At 40.3% G+C, this 22,287-nt stretch overlaps 1 protein-coding gene across 2 annotated transcripts in view; it reads left to right on the forward strand.

The window, feature by feature from the left end:
• LOC131119957 (pro-neuregulin-3, membrane-bound isoform) overlaps positions 1-18,944 on the forward strand; it is a 199,050-nt gene extending 180,106 nt beyond the window's left edge. Inside the window, exons 3-10 of one of the 2 annotated variants that reach the window (XM_058064860.1) lie at positions 7,716-7,789; positions 10,313-10,315; positions 13,477-13,500; positions 15,170-15,272; positions 16,296-16,368; positions 16,485-16,579; positions 16,667-16,795; positions 17,781-18,944. In XM_058064860.1, coding sequence (XP_057920843.1) covers positions 7,716-7,789; positions 10,313-10,315; positions 13,477-13,500; positions 15,170-15,272; positions 16,296-16,368; positions 16,485-16,579; positions 16,667-16,795; positions 17,781-18,279 — 1,000 coding nt within the window. In that variant the 3' untranslated portion in view covers positions 18,280-18,944. The remainder of the gene's footprint in view (positions 1-7,715; positions 7,790-10,312; positions 10,316-13,476; positions 13,501-15,169; positions 15,273-16,295; positions 16,369-16,484; positions 16,580-16,666; positions 16,796-17,780) is intronic. The other variant, XM_058064861.1, reaches the window with a different exon arrangement.
• Positions 18,945-22,287: the final 3,343 nt, after the last annotated feature.

The following is a 22,287-nucleotide window of genomic DNA, read 5'->3' on the forward strand; positions in this document are numbered from 1 at the left end:
CCACCCTCGTCCATCTCTGTGTGGAGTTTGCATGTTCTCCCCGTGCATGCGTGGGTTTTTTCCGGGTACTCCGGTTTCCTCCCACATTCCAAAAACATGCTAGGTTAGTTAGCGACTCCAAATTGTCCATTGGTATGAATGTGAGTGTGAATGGTTGTTTGTCTGTATGTGCCCTGTGATTGGCTGGCCACCAGTCCAGTGTGTACCCCGCCTCTCGCCCGAAGACAGCTGGGATAGGCTCCAGCATTCCCCGCGACCCTCGTGAGGAAAAGCAGTAGAAAATGAATGAATGAATGAATATTTCCATGCTTTTTAGCATGTGCGTGTCACAACAGCGCCCCCCGTCTGCAAGTGTTGGCATGAGCTAATGGACACGTGCTGGAGGTCTGGTGAGAAGAATCCTCAGTGTCTTCCTGGCTGTCGGCTTTGTGACCTTGGCAGAGTGTCCTCTGCAGCCTGCTGGGATAAGATCTGCTCATTTATTATTCAATTACACGGCACAGGTCACCTGATCATTAGACACCGAGGTTCACTCCAAGGACAGGAAGACGACGGAAACAACCACATCGATTTCTCTCTTATGATGTCTTTGTGACTGGAGATCATCGTCCATCCATCAAAGACAAAAACAAGCAGCACTCGGAATTTACTCAAATAAAATGGAGACATGTTGGAGAGCTTTGAGCGAGCGGGATCAACTTGCTTACTATTGATTTTCTCCCAGCATCGAGGTTGGGTTGGATAGCATGGATGGAGGAATACGGACAAGCAGGATAGCTGACAACTGGTCTGCATGGAGGTCTTCATGATGACCAGCCTTTGTTTCCATGGAAACAATCATGGGATGTTCTCTCTTTGTCCATCTCTTTGACTTGAGCAACGTTCCCTAGGATTAAATGGTACATAAACGAAATGGGGCTGCACGGAGATTGAGTGGTTAGCACACAGGCCACACAGATAGGAGATCCGAGTTCGATTCCACCATCGGCCATCTCTGTGTGGAGTTTGCATGTTCTCCCCGTGCATGCGTGGGTTTTCTCCGGGTACTCCGGTTTCCTCCCACATTCCAAAAACATGCTAGGTTAATTGGTGACGCCACAATGTTCCTCCAAATGTTCTTCTAAATGTTCCCCTAAATTTTCCTGTGAATGTTCCTCTAAATATTGCCTTAAATGTTCCTGTAGGTGTTCCTCAAAATGTTCCTGTAGGTGTTCCTCTAAATGTTCCTGTGAATGTTCCTCTAAATGTTCCTTGCAATGTTCCTGTAGGTGTTCCTCTAAATGTTCCTTTCAATGTTCCTGTAGGTGTTCCTCTAAATGATCCTGTAGGTGTTCCTCTAAATGTTCCTGTCAATGTTCCTGTAGGTGTTCCTCTAAATGTTCCTTTCAATGTTCCTGTAGGTGTTCCTCTAAATGTTCCTCTCAAAGTTCCTGTAGGTGTTCCTCTATATGTTCCTCTAAATGTTCCTTTCAATGTTCCAGTAGGTGTTCCTCTAAATGTTCCTGTGAATGTTCCTCTAAATGTTCCTGTAGGTGTTCCTCTCAATGTTCCTGTAGGTGTTCCTCTAAATGTTCCTCTCAATGTTCCTGTAGGTGTTCCACTAAATGTTCCTGTGAATGTTCCTGTAGGTGTTCCTCTAAATTTTCCTATAGGTGTTCCTCTAGATATTCCTGTGAATGTTCCATTAGGTGTTCCTCTAAATTTTCCTGTAGGTGTTGAGAGGAACATTTAGAGGATTAAATGTTCCTCTCAATGTTCCTGTACGTGTTCCACTAAATGTTCCTGTGAATGTTCCTGTAGGTGTTCCTCTAAATGTTCTTGTGACTGTCCCTGTAGGTGTTCCTCTAAATGTTCCTGTAGGTGTTGAGAACTAAATGTTCCTCTCAATGTTCCTGTAGGTGTTCCTTTAAATGTTCCTGTGAATGTTTCTGTAGGTGTTCCTCTAAATGTTCCCATGAATGTTCCATTAGGTGTTCCTTTAAATGTTCCTGTGGCTGTTCCTGTAGGTGTTCCTCTAAATGTTCCTCTCAATGTTCCTGTGAATGTTCCTGTAGGTGTTCCTCTAAATGCTCCTGTAGGTGTTCCTCTAAATGTTCCTCTCAATGTTCCTGTAGGTGTTCCACTAAATGTTCCTGTGAATGTTCCTGTAGGTGTTCCTCTAAATGTTCTTGTGACTGTCCCTGTAGGTGTTCCTCTAAATGTTCCTGTAGGTGTTCCTCTAAATGCTCCTGTGAATGTTCCTGTAGGTTTTCCTCTAAATGTTCCCATGAATGTTCCATTAGGTGTTCCTTTAAATGTTCCTGTGGCTGTTCCTGTAGGTGTTCCTCTAAATGTTCCTCTCAATGTTCCTGTGAATGTTCCTGTAGGTGTTCCTCTAAATGTTCCTGTGAATGTTCCATTAGGTGTTCCTCTAAATGTTCCTGTAGGTGTTCCTCTAAATGTTCCTGTAGGTGTTCCTCTAAATGTTCCTCTCAATGTTCCTGTAGGTGTTCCTTTAAATGTTCCTGTGGCTGTTCCTGTAGCTGTTCCTCTAAATGTTCCTCTCAATGTTCCTGTGAATGTTCCTGTAGGTGATCCTCTAAATGTTCCTGTGAATGTTCCATTAGGTGTTCCTCTAAATGTTCCTGTGAATGTTCCATTGGGTGTTCCTCTAAATGTTCCTGTAGGTGTTCCTCTAAATGTTCCTGTAGGTGTTCCTCTAAATGTTCCTGTAGGTGTTGCTCTAAATGTTGCTGTGAATGTTCTGTTAGGTGTTCCTCTAAATGTTCCTGTAGGTGTTCCTCTAAATGTTCCTCTCAATGTTCCTGTACGTGTTCCACTAAATGTTCCTGTGAATGTTCCTGTAGGTGTTCCTCTAAATGTTCTTGTGACTGTCCCTGTAGGTGTTCCTCTAAATGTTCCTGTAGGTGTTGAGAACTAAATGTTCCTCTCAATGTTCCTGTAGGTGTTCCTTTAAATGTTCCTGTGAATGTTTCTGTAGGTGTTCCTCTAAATGTTCCCATGAATGTTCCATTAGGTGTTCCTTTAAATGTTCCTGTGGCTGTTCCTGTAGGTGTTCCTCTAAATGTTCCTCTCAATGTTCCTGTGAATGTTCCTGTAGGTGTTCCTCTAAATGCTCCTGTAGGTGTTCCTCTAAATGTTCCTCTCAATGTTCCTGTAGGTGTTCCACTAAATGTTCCTGTGAATGTTCCTGTAGGTGTTCCTCTAAATGTTCTTGTGACTGTCCCTGTAGGTGTTCCTCTAAATGTTCCTGTAGGTGTTCCTCTAAATGCTCCTGTGAATGTTCCTGTAGGTTTTCCTCTAAATGTTCCCATGAATGTTCCATTAGGTGTTCCTTTAAATGTTCCTGTGGCTGTTCCTGTAGGTGTTCCTCTAAATGTTCCTCTCAATGTTCCTGTGAATGTTCCTGTAGGTGTTCCTCTAAATGTTCCTGTGAATGTTCCATTAGGTGTTCCTCTAAATGTTCCTGTAGGTGTTCCTCTAAATGTTCCTGTAGGTGTTCCTCTAAATGTTCCTCTCAATGTTCCTGTAGGTGTTCCTTTAAATGTTCCTGTGGCTGTTCCTGTAGCTGTTCCTCTAAATGTTCCTCTCAATGTTCCTGTGAATGTTCCTGTAGGTGATCCTCTAAATGTTCCTGTGAATGTTCCATTAGGTGTTCCTCTAAATGTTCCTGTGAATGTTCCATTGGGTGTTCCTCTAAATGTTCCTGTAGGTGTTCCTCTAAATGTTCCTGTAGGTGTTCCTCTAAATGTTCCTGTAGGTGTTGCTCTAAATGTTGCTGTGAATGTTCTGTTAGGTGTTCCTTTAAATGTTCCTGTAGCTGTTCCTTTAGGTGTTCCTCTAAATGTTCTCGTGAATGTCCCTGTAGTTGTGTGTTTGTTGTGTTGTGTTGCATCCACTGCAAGCTTTCAGAGTGTAACTTTCTGTTCTTGCTGCAGTTGAATAATTCATGCAGAGCAGACGTTAGCGTTAGCAGGCTTCAGATAGCATTTTGGAGGCAGTGGAGGATGTGAAGGCTGATCTTTGCTGCTTCTAAGAATAGAATCATCTTCACCTGGTCAGTCACTAAAGGGGGCCGAGGGTCCTTGCTTGGTTGGACACTGTGGTACTGTCTCTTAAGTCCCACAATGCACTGCAGCAGACGCCGCCTTTTAAGGGTTGTCATGGTGACAAGGTCTTAAAAGTGAGTTTTTTGTTTCATTTTGGGATCAGGGCCCAAGGGTGCGCGTGAATTATTGAGGAGGCTCTTTGCTCTCTTGAAAGCCTCATGAGATGGAGGTGAGCATTTGCAACGTGATGAAGAGAAAAGACGCACGTTGGAGTGGAAGCCATGTTTTATTCAAAAAGTCCACAAGTTCAGCGCGAGCGGCGGAGACGTTGGAGCACACGGTGTAGAAAGTGTTCCAAAACGTCTCTTTTGGTCACCTTAAAGCTGTCATTGAACACGGCGCCACGTAGCTAGCTGACTCATTCTAAGCTAACTACTCAGGCTATGACTATAGGGGTGTTATTTCATGTCTAGATAGCTCTAATAATGTTAAAAAGCGTATTTAGAAGGTCCTAAACTGGTTGTCTATGTCTTATATGTCTTTTTTATCTTATTATGTCTACTATATTGGGTAATAGGAGTGTAAAGGTGACTATAGGGGTGTTATTTCACATTCAGAGGGCTCTAATAATCTTACAAAGCCTATTTGGATGGTCCTAACCAGGTTGTATACGGCATATATTTCTTATTTTTGCTTATTATGTCTACTATATTGGGTAATAGGAGTGTAAAGGTGACTATAGGGGTGTTATTTCACATTCAGAGGGCTCTAATAATCTTACAAAGCATATTTGGATGGTCCTAACAAGGTTGTATACGGCATATATTTCTTATTTTTGCTTATTATGTCTACTATATTGGGTAAGAGAAGGGTAAATGTGACTATAGGGGTGTTAGGTCACATTCAGACGGCTCTAATAATCTCACAAAACATATTTGGATGGTCCTAACCAGGTTGTATACGGCATATATTTCTTATTTTTGCTTATTATGTCTACTATATTGGGTAATAGGAGTGTAAAGGTGACTATAGGGGTGTTATTTCACATTCAGAGGGCTCTAATAATCTTACAAAGCCTATTTGGATGGTCCTAACCAGGTTGTATATGGCATATATTTCTTATTTTTGCTTATTATGTCTACTATATTGGGTAAGAGGAGGGTAAAGGTGACTATAGGGGTGTTAGTTCATGTCGAGAGCACTTTAATGGTGTTTAAAATGTATTTAGAAAGAGGTAAACAACTTTTCAATGTCTTATTTACTCTTATCGTTATGCTATATTGGGTAATAGGAGTGTAAAGGTGACTATAGGGGTGTTAGGTCACATTCAGAGGGCTCTAATAATCTTACAAGCATATTTGGATGGTCCTAACTAGGTTGTATACAGCATATATTTCTTATTTTCGCTTATTATGTCTACTATATTGGGTAAGAGGAGGGTAAAGGTGACTATAGGGGTGTTAGTTCATGTCGAGAGCACTTTAATGATGTTTAAAATGTAGGTAAACAAAGTTTTCAATGTCTTATATGTCTTATTTACTCTTATTGTTATGCTATATTGGGTAATAGGAGTGTAAAGGTGACTATGGGGTTGTTATTGCATGTCTGGAGGGCTTTAATAATGTTTAAAAAGCATGTTTAAAAAGTAGCGAGCAGGTTTTCGACGCGCTAACTAGCAAAATATAGCAGTTTTGAGTGAGGAATCCTACAGTTTGTTTGTGTATTTTGTGGCCCATGAGTGATCCAGCCTGGTCTCGAGTGAATACACTCCTAGATTGCTTTTGAAGATGGAGCAGCAATAAGCGTCTTTTTTTTGTGGTCTTTGATTGTTTGTTATCACCATCAGGCATGCACATATTACAAAGCATGTGTGGACACACGCACGTGCATCATAATGACTTCATGAAGAGGAGAACATGCGAGACGCCATTTTTTTTCTTTCAATTGATCAAGGTGAAATGATGAGGGCTAACTCCTCCAGCTTTGGAGGAAAGACCTCCAAGAGCAAAGGGGAACTTTGCATCCAGGGTGTTTACATAAGCATGTTCACTTGCAGGAATTCATCATGCTGCAGGCGCCTGTTTATATTTATCTTCCCACGTGCGTGCACACACACGTGCACACAAGCACACGTACTGACGTGCTGGTGCTCGGCTTGAATTAATGAGCACGCCGCTAATTGGAATCCGCACGCGCCTTTGCATTCATCTTCACACAAACATCATGTGGTCATACATCACGTGACATATGAGGATTCATCATTCTTCCTGCAGGGGGCGCCACACACACTGATAGTAGTAGGAGTACACAGTCATAGTCAGGGGGTCTCAAACTCAATTTACTTGGGGGCCACTGGAGCTAGGGTCTGGGTGAGACTGGGCCTCAGGGCATCAGGTTTTCCAAAAAAAAAAAAAAACGCATTTATTAAAAACAGAAAAATGAATAAACTTTGCTTTGATTTCGATTTTCTACAAGAAAAGCACTGATAAAACATTCCACTGTTCTCAAGTATCTTACTTTTTATTTTACTACACAAATTAAGATGAAAAATAAATAAACAAATCAAGAATAAAGAAAATCAATCAGTAATAAATAAATAAATATAATAATAATAATAAAACAGCAAATGATAAAAACTTAAGAAACCACATATAGTTGGTGGGTAGACAAATTATTTTTTTTTCAGATTAAAATGAACAAAGCATTATTAGAGCCCTGTAGACATGACAAAACACGACTATAGTCACATTTATACTCTTTTTATTTACAACATATTGCGCAACTGCAGGGTCTTGAGACACATGCTAACTCGCAAACTAGAGAGCTAGCGACCTAAACGGTAGCCTTCAAGTTATTTCCTTTAAACTTAAATAGCCAAAAACTTACCACTTCCACACGGATAGGGAGGATAACTATTAACAGTTATTTAACCTTTAACATGAACATTAATCAAACGTAATAATTTTTTCTGGATACATGATACCATACAGCATCCATATCAAACTTGCGCGGGGGCCGCACTAATATTAAACTTTCATATCAAGGCGGGGGTCTCAAACTAGTGTCCTGCGGGCCACATTTGGCCCGCGGACCGCGTGTTTGAGACCCCTGGTCATAGTACTGTAGTCGCAGTAGAAGTACGTGCTAGCGGTAAAGTAGTATAGTACAGTAAATGGTAGCAATACACAGTAGTACTACTTCACCTTAGTAGGATTATAGTAGCAGTACACAGCAATAGTACAGTCATAACAATAGCAATAAACAATAACAAGAGCACTACACAGTACTATAGTAGGCGTATACAACAGCAGTAATGTAGTAACACTGTTAACTGTTAACAGTAAACAGAAAATAGTAGTACACGGCAGTAGTACTGTAGTGGCCATGCTTGGAGGTGTTTGTTTTTTTTTTTTTTGTGGCGAGGGACATGAATCAGCGTGTTGAGGTGTAAAATGTCCACAAGCAAAGATTTGCTATCCAAGCAATCAGCGGGTGCAAGATGTTGATAAGCAGACATTTACGAAGTACATACAGTATATTTATACTTCATATTTATTAAACACACACGCTAACGAGGCGCCGCTAGAGCCTTCAAGCAGCCGGCCTGCAGGATGAAGATGTGTACTGCAGCCAATCCATCATGCTGCTTCCTCTCTTGTCCACCAGGTGTCGAGAAGGCTACCAGGGGATCCGCTGTGACCAGTTCCTGCCCAAGACCGACTCCATCCTGTCTGATCCGAGTAAGTTGAAAGCAAGTACCGTAAAGGCATGGATAGAGGAGTATTGGGGTGATGATTCTGGAATGGATGAACTAAACGGACATTATTTCTGATGGGAGAAATGGATTTGGTTAAAGTACGCTTCAGTTAGAGCAGGGGTCGGGAACCTTTTTGGCTAAGAGAGCCATGAAGGCCAGATATTTTAAAATGTGTATCTGTGAGAGCCATATACATTTTTTTAAACATTGAATGCAATAAAATGTGTGCATTTTTATGTAAGACCAACAGTTTCAGATATAATGGGCTCTAATTACGTAGACCAGGCACACTACCCCACGCCAATGGGGTGTGGCCAGCACACTTTCGTGAGCAGCGCAATGTCTAATAATAAATCTAATACTTGTTGCCATTAATGCAACTTCTGCTGCTGCATGGTTTTGAACCGTATTCAGTACACGTATTTCATTCTTTTGGCCATCTTTGCCAGAAGGCTTGGTTCTGCAGCTTTAGCTATTTGACTAAAGGAGGAAAGTTTACATTTACATGTTTTTTTGACATCTCAATGACCGAGGTAGACTACCGCATTACCCAGTAATAATCAAGTTTTGGTGTTTGACCTGGAAAATATCATCAAGAAAGATGGATATGGTCGGCCATATTGCAGTACAAAATAGATGGACGAATTAAAATGCATAAGAAAGTTTAGATTTTTAATATTATTTTTAACAGTGATTTCTGTGATGTTTACTTTAAAATGTTAGCAAAAATACATTTTTATTGTGGTAAATGCTTGAGAGCCAGATACAGTCATCAAAAGAGCCCTACCTGGCTCCCGAGCCATAGGTTCCCTACCTCTGAGTTAGAGGAACGGCCGAATGATGCTAACCAAGGTATCACAAATTTTTGAGCAGAAATTGAGAAAGAAAATGGTATTTTCGATAAATTTAGCATTTTTGGAATTGTCACAGACCACGTCGTCATCGACTTGCCAGAGAGAAGCGAGTAGGTACTGAAGCACTGCCTGTATTTTTAATTGCCATTTATACAGCGCTATTTTGGTATACGGGTGCCCAAACTTACGTCGTTTCTCGACTGACATTTAGCTATAAACTGCGAGCTGAAACTTGGATATGAAGTGCTAGTTGACGGCAGGCATAGGCGAGGACAGCTATTTGGGGGCTACATTAGTAAAACTACGTTGTACAACGATAATTACATCAAATATTATGTAAAAGGATATCAGTTTCTTAACTATGGGCCAAAAAGCATATTTTTTATGACTGTTTTTCTTTATTATTAGCATATTAGCTCTTAAACTCGCCCACAAACGTTCAGTGAGTGAGACCTCTCACCTCTGACACAAAGATGTTTTTTGGATTACAGTGTCAGCTCAAAATAAGATTTGTTTATTTATGATACTGCTTTTGAATTCTAAATGTTTGTTACAAAAAAAGCCTAATTAGGAACATTCTGATTATTATTATTATTGTTATTAAAGAATTGCCTCAATGCCCCTTTCCTTCATGAAATGTACAAACGAAAATACCTAAAACATTGGGCAATAGTCATAAAACATTTCATCAAAATTCTAAATCTAATGTCATTTAATTTCTCTATTAAAACACATAAAAATCCATCATTATAGTAAATATTTTATTACAATACTGTTACTATTAATGAGAAATCCCATCGTTTTTTAATGTTTAATGCGAGCTGCGATTTGTCCTACTTTTTCGACTGCTATTGAACGCACCGACACCGTTCTCCGATGCAAAGAGGGCTGTATGGATGTATTTGGATGTATTTCCCCCCTTTTTCTTTCACCTTATACTTGCTACCGATTGCTGATACTATGTGTGAATGCGTAAAGGTAAGATTTGATAACTTTGAGTGCTAATGTGCATCATTGTGGTAGTTCGATGCTAATTCGCTAACGCTAGCTAAACACTGGACTTCAGAAACCGTCATTATATTAAACAGCCCGTCAATAGCAGCTGGAAGTCGAATTTAGCTAGCAGTTCAAGGCAAAAATCAACTAAGAGATGTAAAAATGTGAAAACAATTGGTTAGTTGGGCCATTTTTATGCCGAGGTAGCACTGTATATGACAATAAAAACAATACCCGCACTGCTCCAGTCTCTGGCAGGCTATGTAATAAGTCAATAAATGATGAGTCTACACAGCGACAGTAGATACAAATAAGTTAGCTTTGAAGCTAACTTTACTAATGTAAATACTCTTTTCTTTCTCCATTTCCAATCAATATTATGGCTACAGTTAGTAGTTACCGTGCTTCAACCAAACTACGGTGGCGGCCGAGGGTCAAACATAAGGAGTGCGCGTTTATCATGCGTAGTTAAATGACTGCCGTTAAAGGGAACTTCCCTAACGGGTCATTAACGCGTTAACTTCTACAGCCCTAATTATAACACATAAATGCCTTAAACGTGAAACATTGTAACATGAAACGTCATTCTTCTGTGGTGGTTTATGGGTTTCTTCTTCTTGTTTTGTTTGTTGATGCTGTCGTGTAAACCACCACAGTGGGTAAGTTGAACGCTGGAGAAGAAGAGCAGCAGGTTGTTGTCTCTGTCTTCTCCACCTCCCACCCACTCCCCTCCCCAACTCCCACCCAACCCATCCCCGCTTGGCGTCTGGTTTCTTCCTAATTGCTGAGATTACGTTGGTCACATGCACAAACTTAACTTCCCTCCCCCAAAGTCTGCCCCCTGCTAACATGCATCTTGTCCAGGAGTACCCCGCCCGCACTTCCTGTTCTCCTCATCGGCTAACATGGAGTGACAAAGTTGGAACGCTGCCCACTCGATGTTCATGGGGTGGTGGTCTCCATCTAAGAACAATGTGTTTTGTATTTATTCATTCATCTAGCTTGCTAGCATGCTAACATGCTAATACTGTCGCTATGTCGATGTTTGTGTGTCCAGGCAGGAAAGGAGGAGAGGTAGGTAGGAAGGAAGGAAAGAAGGAAGGGAGTGTGTGATGGATGTTTGTTCTCTTGTGGGAAAATACTCTGTGAGCCCTCAGATCACAACAAATGGAGCGCCGGCTTTGGACGCGTAAATCTCTTTACATGTTTACATTTCATGTGCAGCCTGGGAATGCAACATGGCCGCCGTCAACACGAGGAGGCGAGGATGCAGGCTAGGATCAAAGTCCTGTATGGCATCATGTTAATGATATCCATTTTGTCAATTATACCTGGAAGTTAGAAGATATTCTCACACCACAAACACAATGCCGCAGCAAGTATGCATGCTAGGAGGCATGCTAGGAAAATAAACGCTAGGAGGCAGACAGCCTAGCTAACACTGGCAGAAAAGACAATGATGCAGTAGCAACAGTAGCAAGACAAAAATGATGCTAACAATAGCAAGATGAAAATTATGCTAACAATAGCAAGAGGAAATGATGCTAACAATAGCAAAAAGAGAATGACGCTAACACTTGACTCACCCAACAACCGTGGGGGAAGTGAGAGAAAACATTCCACCAATCAATGAAAGTCACATGTTGAAGGTTAATGCTAATTATTAGCTCATGATTGTTGAAATTTGATGCTAATTATTAGCTCATGACTGTTGAAGTTCGATGTCAATTATTAGGTCATGATTGTTGACGTTCGGTGCAAATATTAGCTCACGACTGTTGAAGTTCAGTGCTAATTATGAGCTAATGATTGTTGAAGGTTGATGCTAATTATGAGCTAATGATTGTTGAAGGTTGATGCTAATTATGAGCGAATGATTGTCGAAGGTTGATGCTAATTATGAGCTAATGATTGTCGAAGGTTGATGCTAATTATTAGCTGATGATTGATAAAATTTGATGCTAATTGTTAGCTCATGATTGTTGAAATTCAATACTAATTATTAACTTGTGATTGTTGATGTTCGATGCTAGTTATTAGCTCATGATTGTTGGAGTTTGATGCAAATTATTTGCTCATGACTGTTGAAGTTTGGTGTTAATTATTAGGTAATGATTGTTGACGTTCAATGCTAATTATGACTTAATGATTGTTGAAGGTTGATGCTAGTTATGAGCTAATGATTGTCGAAGGTTGATGCTAATTATTAGCTAATGATTGTCAAAAGTTGATGCTAATTATTAGCTCATTATTGATGAAATTTGATGCTAATTGTTAGCTCATGATTGTTGAAATTTGATGCTAATTATTAACTTGTGATTGTTGATGTTCGATGCTAAATATTAGCTCATGATTGTTGAAGTTCGATGCTAATTATGAGTTAACGATTTTCGATGGTTGATGCTAATTATTAGCTAATGATTGTCACAGTTGATGTAAATTATTAGCTCATGATTGTTGAAATTTGATGCAGATTTTTCGTTCATGATTGCTGAAATTTGATGCTAATTATTGATGTTCAATGCTAATTATTAGCTCATGATTGTTAGAGTTCAATGCTAATTATTAGCTCATGATTGTTGACGTTCGATGCTAATTATTAGCTCAAGACTGTTGAAGTTCAATGTTAATTATTAGGTAATGATTGTTGAAGTTCGATGCTAATTATGAGGTAATGATTGTTGAAGGTTGATGCTAATTATTAGCTAATGATGGGGGGGGGGGGTCGTAGGTGGTGGTTTTTGCAGGTAAATTAGTAGCAGGTGTGAAGAACGCAGTCAGGTTGCCTTGAAGGCTCCAAAAGGAGAGCAAAAGAAGTGTGTGGAATAATTTGAGCAACGAGTCTGAGGCCAAAGCGAAAGTGAAAGTGATGTATCTTGCTGTAATGGCGTGCAGCCAGCAGGAGGTGATATGCTGTGTGTGGGGGAGGGGGGGTGCAGGTTAAATGGAGGTAAAGTCTTCCATACAACAATAAAGTCTCGGAGAGGATGGACTTCTTGATGGCTAACTTCATATCAGCATCTCTCATTTGCATCTCCCCCTCCTCCTCCTCCTCCTCCTCCTCATCCTCGTGCGTTGTGAACAATCTGTGGTTGGCGCTCCATCAGTCCACGCCAACATCCTCTTCCGTGTGACGGAGTTGGACGAGCGAGCAGTGTCGGGATGCTTTGAAAGAGGTCAAAGGTTGGAGTTAAAAGGACGGGAGTATCTCAGGGAACATGAGCGTTGGCTCTGGGATTTTTTCATCTCCTCATTTATTGACGCCATGCCGTCATCTGTTGACTTAGCATGTAGCTAGCGCTAGCTATGATTGAGTGATTCATCAGATATACATGCTGTACGCAGTATATAGTATGTACACGTGTGTGCAGCATGGATGGACGTCATGTAGCGAGGAGCACATGGAGCGCATGGCTGTAGACCAGCACCATGTATCCCAGCCGTGTTGACGATGAGGATGATGATGATGATGAGGGATGGATAGCGAGTGGTCCCAGAAGGAGCGGCGTGTCTGGTTGGATGTTTGCATGTGACCTCGGCGGCCTTGGCAGAGGTCTCAGTGATGTGCCTGCGGACGACGGCTCACGCGGCCATGGATGCTCCGCCCCCCTGAACGAAAATTAAAAAACGTCCATCACGCCACTTCACGCGCTCATGGGGTCGGCGTTGGCGTGTGTCCCTCTGATGCAACGTCCAACGTGGACCATAATTCCTGACAGGAAGTCATTCAAAATAAAATGCTGAGGCATTGCGTGTCCAGTGTACTGATGATGTTAACATGCTAATGCTAACTGTTTGTGCTTCTGCCCCCCCCCCACAGACCAGCTTGGCATTGAGTTCATGGGTAAGTAAAGACTCACATGCACCTTCTTCTTCCTGTCACTGTGACCAAGCACGCTCGTGCACGTGTGTATCTCGTTGCAATGCTAATGTGCTGCAGTCGCCATGGAAACAGCGATAAGAAGGAGGCGGGCATTCCTTTTTTTTTTTTTTTTTTACATGTTGGATCTGTGACCACATGCACTCTTCATTAGTGTGTGTGTGTGCGTGTTTTGCATGACATTCCGCCTGCCAAGCTGCTCGCCTGCAGCTACGTGCACGCTCCGTGCACGCTACGTGCACGCTCCGCCATGGCATCACAGCTGAGTGGATGACACTCATATTAGTCACTTCTTTTCTTATTTTCATTTGTCCTTTATTTTTATATCAAAACAACAAATACAGTTAGAACAGGAAAGGTTCATTTTCAAGCATTATTAATATCCTTTTTTTATTATTTTATTTAAAATGAAAAAGAAAATGAAGAAATGTTGTTTTTAAAAATATTGTAATTATTTTTTAATATATAAAGTCATTTTTATTTTAGATTTAAGTGCTAAACAATTTCTGTAAAATAAATTTTTAAAATGATAATAAAATAAAGTATTGAAATAATAATAAATAAAAATATTTTAAATATATATATTTTTTGATTCACAAAAAAATAAAAGAGCATTTAAATAGGACAAAAAGGTTCTCCTCTGTAAAAACAAAAGTTACCTATCGTTTTCATGTTTTATTTTAATTATTTTCAAATAAAAAGTTTTTCATTAAAGAATTAAATAATAATAATAAATAAAAATATTTTAAGAAAAAAAAATCACAAAAAAATAAAAGCATTTAAATAGGACAAAAAGGTTCTCCTCTGTAAAAACAAAAGTTACCTATCGTTTTCATGTTTTATTTTAATTATTTTCAAATAAAAAGTTTTTCATTAAAGAATTAAATAGTAATAATAAATAAAAATATTTTAAGAAAAATTTCACAAAAAAATAAAAGAGCATTTAAATAGGACAAAAAGGTTAAAAAAAGATATGGTGTTTTATTTTAATTATTTTTAAAAAACACGTTTTTTTTTAGTTTTTCATTCAAAAATTTAATTAGTTAAAATGTAAAAATAAAAAAGAAAGGTTCTTTTTTTTAATCCGTCTTTTCTCTTGTTTGACTTTGATTTTTTATAAATGAATACATATAAAAACTAAAATGTACAATTAAAAAGAACATAAAGAAGTCAATTGATTTCAATTGACATATTTTTCAAATTTGTACTTTATGTAAATGACAAAAGAATACCGCCATAAAGTAGTGTAGAGTGCCGTGGAAGGAACCTTCTCGAGAGCCGCACACGCATCATCCGGTCCCCGTCCTCCACATCGTGTTCACGCCGCCGCCGCCAGGCTCCCTGTTAAGCCCCGCCCACGCTCGCCCGTCTGTCGGCTGGCGGGCGCGTCGGGTTGTGCCCGAGCCGTCAATCACAATCACGGCCGCGGGAGTCTGGCCGGTGTTCAGCGGCGTGGGCTTCGGAGACGGACGGGCTCCAAGAACGCCGCTCCACGCCTCCCCACTGGTTCACGGCGGGGAGGAAACTTCTGATGGATGACTGCCACTGACATTTTATCTAGTATCTATATACTGTTTATATACTGTATATATATTCATTATTGTGTATATTGTGTGTGTGTTCCTACCTGCAGAGAGTAAAGAAGTCTACGAGAGACAGCTGCTGTCAATCACATCCATCGCCATGGCGATCGGCCTCCTGGGTGTCCTATGTGTTGCCCTCTACTGCCGCAACAAGTAAGTTCGGATGCATCCACGCTTCCACTACATGACATACTATATACATATATGTATATATGTATATACTAGGGCGGCACGGTGGTTGAGTGGTTAGCACGCAGACCTCATAGCTAGGAGACCAGGGTTCAATTCCACCCTCCGTCATGTTCTCCACGTGCATGTGTGGGTTTTCTCCGGGTACTCCGGCTTCCTCCCACATTCATGCAAACTCCACACAGAGATGGCCGAGGGTGGAATTGAACTCGTGTCTACTATTTGTCCAAAAATAGCTTACATGTCCTGTAGTGTTGTGGTCACTTGGCAGTCATGTTGGTACACATGATTGGGCACGAGTGAACAAAACCTTCTCCTCTCGTTCCGTGTGGAAGTGGTCATTTTTTGTCTTGTCAAACTGCTTGAAACTACTTTAGAGTTTAGAGTAATTAGCTCGCAGACCTCACAGCAAGGAGACCAGGGTTCAATTCCACCCTCGGCCATCTCTGTGTGGAGTTTGCATGTTCTTCCCGTGCGTATGTGGGTTTTCTCCGGGTACTCCGGTTTCCTCCCACATTCCAAAAAACATGCTAGGTTAATTAGCCAATCCAAATGTGAGTGTGAATGGTTGTTTGTCTATATGTGCCCTGTGATTGGCTGGCCACCAGTCCAGGGTGTACCCCGCCTCTCGCCCCAAGACAGCTGGGATAAGCTCCAGCACCCCAACCCCACCCCGCCGTGACCCTCGTGAGGAAAAAGCGGTAGAAAATGAATGAATGAATGTATATACTACATGCAGTCGCAGTACATGACATACTACATGTACAATATGCAGTTGTACGGGTACGTTATGTGGAGTATATGATGTATACAGTATGTATGTGTGTGATGAGGGTGCTTTATGCAAATGAGCTCATTTACATGACACGTGTCAGGTGTTTTTTTTTTCTTGGGGGGGGGGGGGGGGGGCGTATGAATTTATGCGGAATATCAATCCGCTTTTGTAAACAGGAAGTAACTTTTTCTTTCCTTTCCTTTTGTGTTTAGGAGGCGACGAGAGAAGCTCCAAGCTCACCTGAAGGACACACAACACCACCTGAACAACTACACACACACTCAGGTCCTTGTCATTCTTCACCATCATCATCCTCGTGCTTGTATACGTGATGAAGGCGGTGGTGGCGGCACAGGAGGATGATGGCGGTGAAATTGATGCGTATGTATTTTTTCTGTCAGTATTCCAAAGGGGGGGGTGTGTGTCGCCACGGTGACGTGTGTGAGTCGGGCTCGGCTGGCATGAGGAACGCAGCAACCGGCGGCATCAAACACACGTGAGTTCACATCACATCACACCCCCGCTACGGCACGTCTTTTATTTTGACACACGGCAAGGTAACAGGAAGTTGTTTGTCACACAGTCGGGGAGCTCATTGGTCCGCCCACGGCCGCAAGACTCCGCCCATTACTAAAGGACGTTCCAAGAGTTCTGGCCCCGCCTACCAACACCTCCAGGAAGTGGAGCTAACTGAGAAGGAAGCAGAAGAAAGGTGAGGAGACGCGCATCCATGCTAACGCAGACTGGTTGCCATGGCCACACGATGGCCCAGGGAGGCGGCCATGTTGGTTTGCCTGGAAGCCCCTCCTGTGTTTGCATGTATAATATAAGATATTGTATTATTATATTATTATTTATAATTAATTACATAATTTTAAATATAGAAATTATTTTATATAGTGTATATATTTTTAAATATAGTGCAATTTATATTATATATATTACATCTTTATATTATTATTTATATTGTTTATAGTTTTAAACATTTTTTATATTTACTATAATATATAATCATGTATTAAAATGTATTGGATGTATTTATAATAGGGCTGTCAATCAATTAAAATATTTGAAATCACATTTTGTCCATAGTTAACTTCCATGGAATACAGATGTTTATTATTAATTATACATTATTGATACTGTAATAATGATAACAAATTTCTGATAAAATAATTGTAATAAATTAAAAAATATAATTATTTTATTTTGATTATATATTTATTTCTATAGTAGAAAACTATTTTAAAATGTATATACACATTATTTTTAAATATATACTTTATATATATTTTAAATATATATATACAAAATAATTATTTTCATGGAGTACATTAAAATATTAAATATGCATGTATATTATAAGATATTGTAATATTATTTATAATTAATTACATTTTAAATATAGAAATTATTTTATATAGTGTATATATTTTTAAATATAGTGCAATTTATATTACATATATTACATATTTATATTATATATGTATATATAATATAAATATATATATATATATATATTATTTTTGTATTTACAACAATATACATTAAAATGTATTGGCCATGGTTAGTTGGACAACAGCACCACTCCTGTTTCGGCAGGGAATTGCATGTCAAGAGTGGTGGTCACACATCAACATGGTCCAGTCTTTAGTCATGTCACACTGACACGTTTCCACTTCCTGTTTCCTGTCCAGGATGGTCCACCAGGGGAAGCCCAGACCGGACGCCGTTCGAAATATGCAATCATCAGCGGCTGTCCGAGCCGACCACACCGGGACGCCTTTGGACTCGCACGCCGGCGCACCCCGAGGCCCGCAGAGGACAAACTGCGTCCGCTGCCCCACCGTCACCTCGCGCTCCGCCTCCATCCCCATCATCCCCTCGGTGCGGGGTCACCACGACGATGAGCTTTCTTGTATGCAAACCGCCCCGGCCGCCGCCATGATGTCAACGGAAGAAGGCAAGCAGCGGCGGCGGCGACGGGAGGAGGAGGACGCGGCGCTCCTGCTGGAGGAGGCGCAGGAGCAGCTGAGGGCGTTGGCGCACAGGAGGCAGGGAGACCACGCCCCCGCCGCGCACCAGGCCAGAGAAACTGTCTGCTTCCTTAACCTTCATGTGGGTGGAGCCGTGTGTGACGGACCGGCCCACACCCAGTTGCTAAGCCCCGCCCCTCACAGAGACCTGGGCCAATGAAAAGACGAGAAAACACACCATCTCTCTCTCTCTCTCTCTCTGTGTGTTGCTCTACTCGTCTTCTGTAAGACAAGAGCGCTTAAAAAAAAAAAAATCATAGAAATATGTTGACGGACACCAAGATGGCCGCCACCGCCGCCGGAACGAAATATTCCCGCGCATTTATTTCCCGGACAAAAGAAACACTGGACCAAAAGATACCAAATAGTCCGTCAATCCATGGTGGTTGTCCGTGTACAAAGAATATATGAATATATATAAATATCATATCAATATATGGAATTCTAAAAGTCACCAACAAAAAGGAATGATACACGTCTTTCTTTTCTTCTTCTGCTCCGTTTTTTTTTTTTTTTTTATCCAAACCCTCACCTTTCCCTTCTCGCACAGGAAGGCGGAGCCTCCCGGACGATGCCCCGCCCCACGTCCCCGCCTTTTTCCAAACTTGTCAGCCAAGAATCACAGCGTGTTGCTAACCATCACGCGGGACTCTTGTGTTTGCACAAGGATGTAAGGACACAAGGACACAAGGACACAGGGGAGGATAAGAGGAAGCACATTTGGGATCGTTTTCATTTGATTTTTCCATTCTCGTTGGTGATGAGCAGCGCCATCTTGTGGCCTGTTTGGCTGTTGAAAGAAGAAATAAATGTCTCTATGTTGTATCCTCATTATAGTCTTTATTAATAACACACGGGTACACACACATAGGTACTTGCAGGTGCATACAAGTACATGAAGGTGTACACATGGGTACGCATATGAATACAGGTGTACACGCATGTACACAGAAATGTACACAGCTACATGCAGGTACACACAGGTGCACACAGGTATATACATTTGCACAGAGGTACATACACATGTACACATGGGTTTACATGCAGGTACACACATACGTGGGTACACCTGGGTACACACAGGTGTACACACACACACAAGTGCATATGCATATACACACAGGTGTACACGCAAGTACATACAGTTACACACAGGTTCAAACAGGTGCACATGGATACACGCAGGTGTACACGTCGGTGCACATGGGACACAGGTACGTGCATATGCACACAAGTACACATAAGTACACACTTCCTACACACACACACACACAGAGATCAATAAGAAGACATCCTCTTCATGCCATCCAACATGTTGTACTGCTGTTGCTATGGTAACCGTGGACCAGCTTGACCAATGAGCACCACCGTGTTCTCATGTTGCTCCCGTGTGACAACGTGACAACTTGTACAGAAACGTGTCATTTTTACACATACAGTACAGTATAGTACTGTACACTACAATATACTGTATGAGTGCTGTATGTGTGTCCTGTTTACAGACAGTATATACATTTATATACTCTACAGTAGAGTATATGAGTTTATATAGTGCACAGTATAGTACACAAAAGTATATGGTGCACAGTGAGTGTATTTAGTGTACAGTAGAATATATGACTGTATATAGTGTACAGTAGAGTATATGAGTGTATGGTAGAGTATATGAATGTATATAGTGAATAGTTGAGTATATGAGTGTATGTAATGTACAGTAGAGTGTATGAGTGTATATAATTTACAGTACAGTATATGAGTGTACAGTAGAGTATATGAGTGTATATAGTGCAAAGCAGAATATATGAGTGTATATAGTACAAAGTAGAGTATATGAGTGTATAGTAGAGTATATGATTGTATATAATTTACAGTACAGTATATGAGTGTACAGTAGAGTATATGAGTGTATATAGTGCACAGTAGAGTATATGAGTGTATATAGTGCAAAGCAGAATATATGAGTGTATATAGTGCAAAGTAGAGTATATAAGTGTATGTAGTGCAAAGTAGAGTATATAGGTGTATATAGTGCACAGTAGAGTATACGTGTGTATATAGTGCACAGTAGAATAGATGGTTGTATATACTGCAAAGTAGAGTATATGAGTGTATATAGTGCAAAGTAGAGTATATGGGTGTAGATAGTGCAAAGTAGAGTATATGAGTGTATATAGTGCACAGTAGAGTATATGAGTGTATATAGTGTATAGTAGAGTATATGAGTGTATGTAGTGCACAGTAGAGTATTAGTGTATATAGTGCAAAGTAGAGTATATGAGTGTATATAGTGCAAAGTAGAGTATATAAGTGTATATAGTGCATTGTAGAGTATATGAGGGTACATAGTGCACAGTAGAGTGGTTGTATATAGTGCAAAGTATAGTATATGAGTGTATATAGTGCAAAGTAGAGTATATGAGTGTACATAGTGTACAGTAGAGTATATGAGTGTATAGTAGAGTATATGAGTGTATATAGTGCACAGTAGAGTATATGGGTGTATATAGTACACAGTAGAGTATATGAGTGTATAGTAGAGTATATGAGTGTATATTGTGCACAGTAGAGTATATGGGTGTGTATAGTGCACAGTAGAGTATACGGGTGTATATAGTGCACAGTAGAGTATATGAGTGTACATATATAGTGCAAAGTAGAGTATATGAGTGCATGTAATGCATTGTAGTAGAGTATACGGGTGTATATAGTGCACAGTAGAATATATGGTTGTATATAGTGCAAAGTATAGTATATGAGTGTATATAGTGCAGATGTGTGGTGTTTTTTTCCTTGCCAACGCATCATTTGATGATTCCACAGTGGTTGTTCCAGCTGTCACACGCATGTATGGATGTCAGGGCTCACGGGGGGCCCCACCCGTCCCCAATGCAAGCGAATATGTAGACTCCAGTAGTAATATCTGAAGGGCTTGCACGGGGATCTCCCAATGTCGACGTGTTCACATAAAGAATTTGGACTTGAATGATTTGTCCGACACGGGACGGCGTGGAGGTGCACTCGTGTTGCCAGATGGATGGACGCTAATGAAGAGCTATTTATAGATGGCTGACATTTAGTGACATTCAGCTGTGGCTCCAATTTACCACGCTGGAGATTCAAGCTGGGAAAAAGAAACTGGAGCCATTTTAGGAGACAATGTTGCAATTTAATGTGGGAAATGTGGGAATGGAACCCAAAAAAACTGAAATTTAAAGGAAATGATTGGAACCTTACAAAAGTTGTACTTCTGGGAGAATGGTGAAATACTGCAATTTTATGGGGGGAAAGTGGAAAAATCAAATAAAAATTTAGAATTGTGCAAGACATTATTTGACATTTACAACATAAAACTTTTATATCTGTGAGGAAAAATAGATCATTTTGAGAGTGAAATTTAATGGGAGAAAAAAGTTGAAATATTACCAAAAATAATTAAAATTTTACAAACAAAAATTAATAACAAATAACATAACAAAATAAAAAAATAACAAAATAACAAAATAACAAAATAATAAAATAACAAAATAACAAAATAACAAAATAACAAAATAACAAAATAACAAAATAACAAAATAACAAAATAACAAAATAACAAAAATAACAAAAATAAATATAAAGGTCAAGTGGAAAAAAGCATAATAGGTCCCCTTCAAATTTTACAAGGAAAAAAGTTGCAGTCACTGCCGTCCTTCCATAGAGGGGAAAAAGCAGAGACAGCAAGAAGTCAATGAATGAATGAATCAATGAATGTGCTTCCCAAGAAGGATGGAGGATGACAGGATGACAGAATCATAGGATGATAGGATGACAGGATGACAGGATGACAGGATGACAGGATGATAGGATGACAGGATGACAGGATGACAGAATCATAGGATGATAGGATGACAGGATGATAAGATGATAGGATGATGGGATGACAGGATGATAGGATGATAGAATGACAGGATGATAGGATGACAAGATGATAGGATGATAGGATGGTAGGATGACAAGATGATAGGATGATAGGATGGTAGGATGACAAGATGATGGGATGATAGGATGATAGGATGACAGGATGATAGGATGATAGGATGACAGGATGATAGGATGATAGGATGATAGGATGATAGGATGATAGGATGATAGGATGATAGGATGATAGGATGATAGGATGACAAGATGA

The sequence above is a fragment of the Doryrhamphus excisus genome, chromosome 2, assembly GCF_030265055.1.
Source record: "Doryrhamphus excisus isolate RoL2022-K1 chromosome 2, RoL_Dexc_1.0, whole genome shotgun sequence".
In the NCBI taxonomy this organism is placed as follows: domain Eukaryota; kingdom Metazoa; phylum Chordata; class Actinopteri; order Syngnathiformes; family Syngnathidae; genus Doryrhamphus; species Doryrhamphus excisus.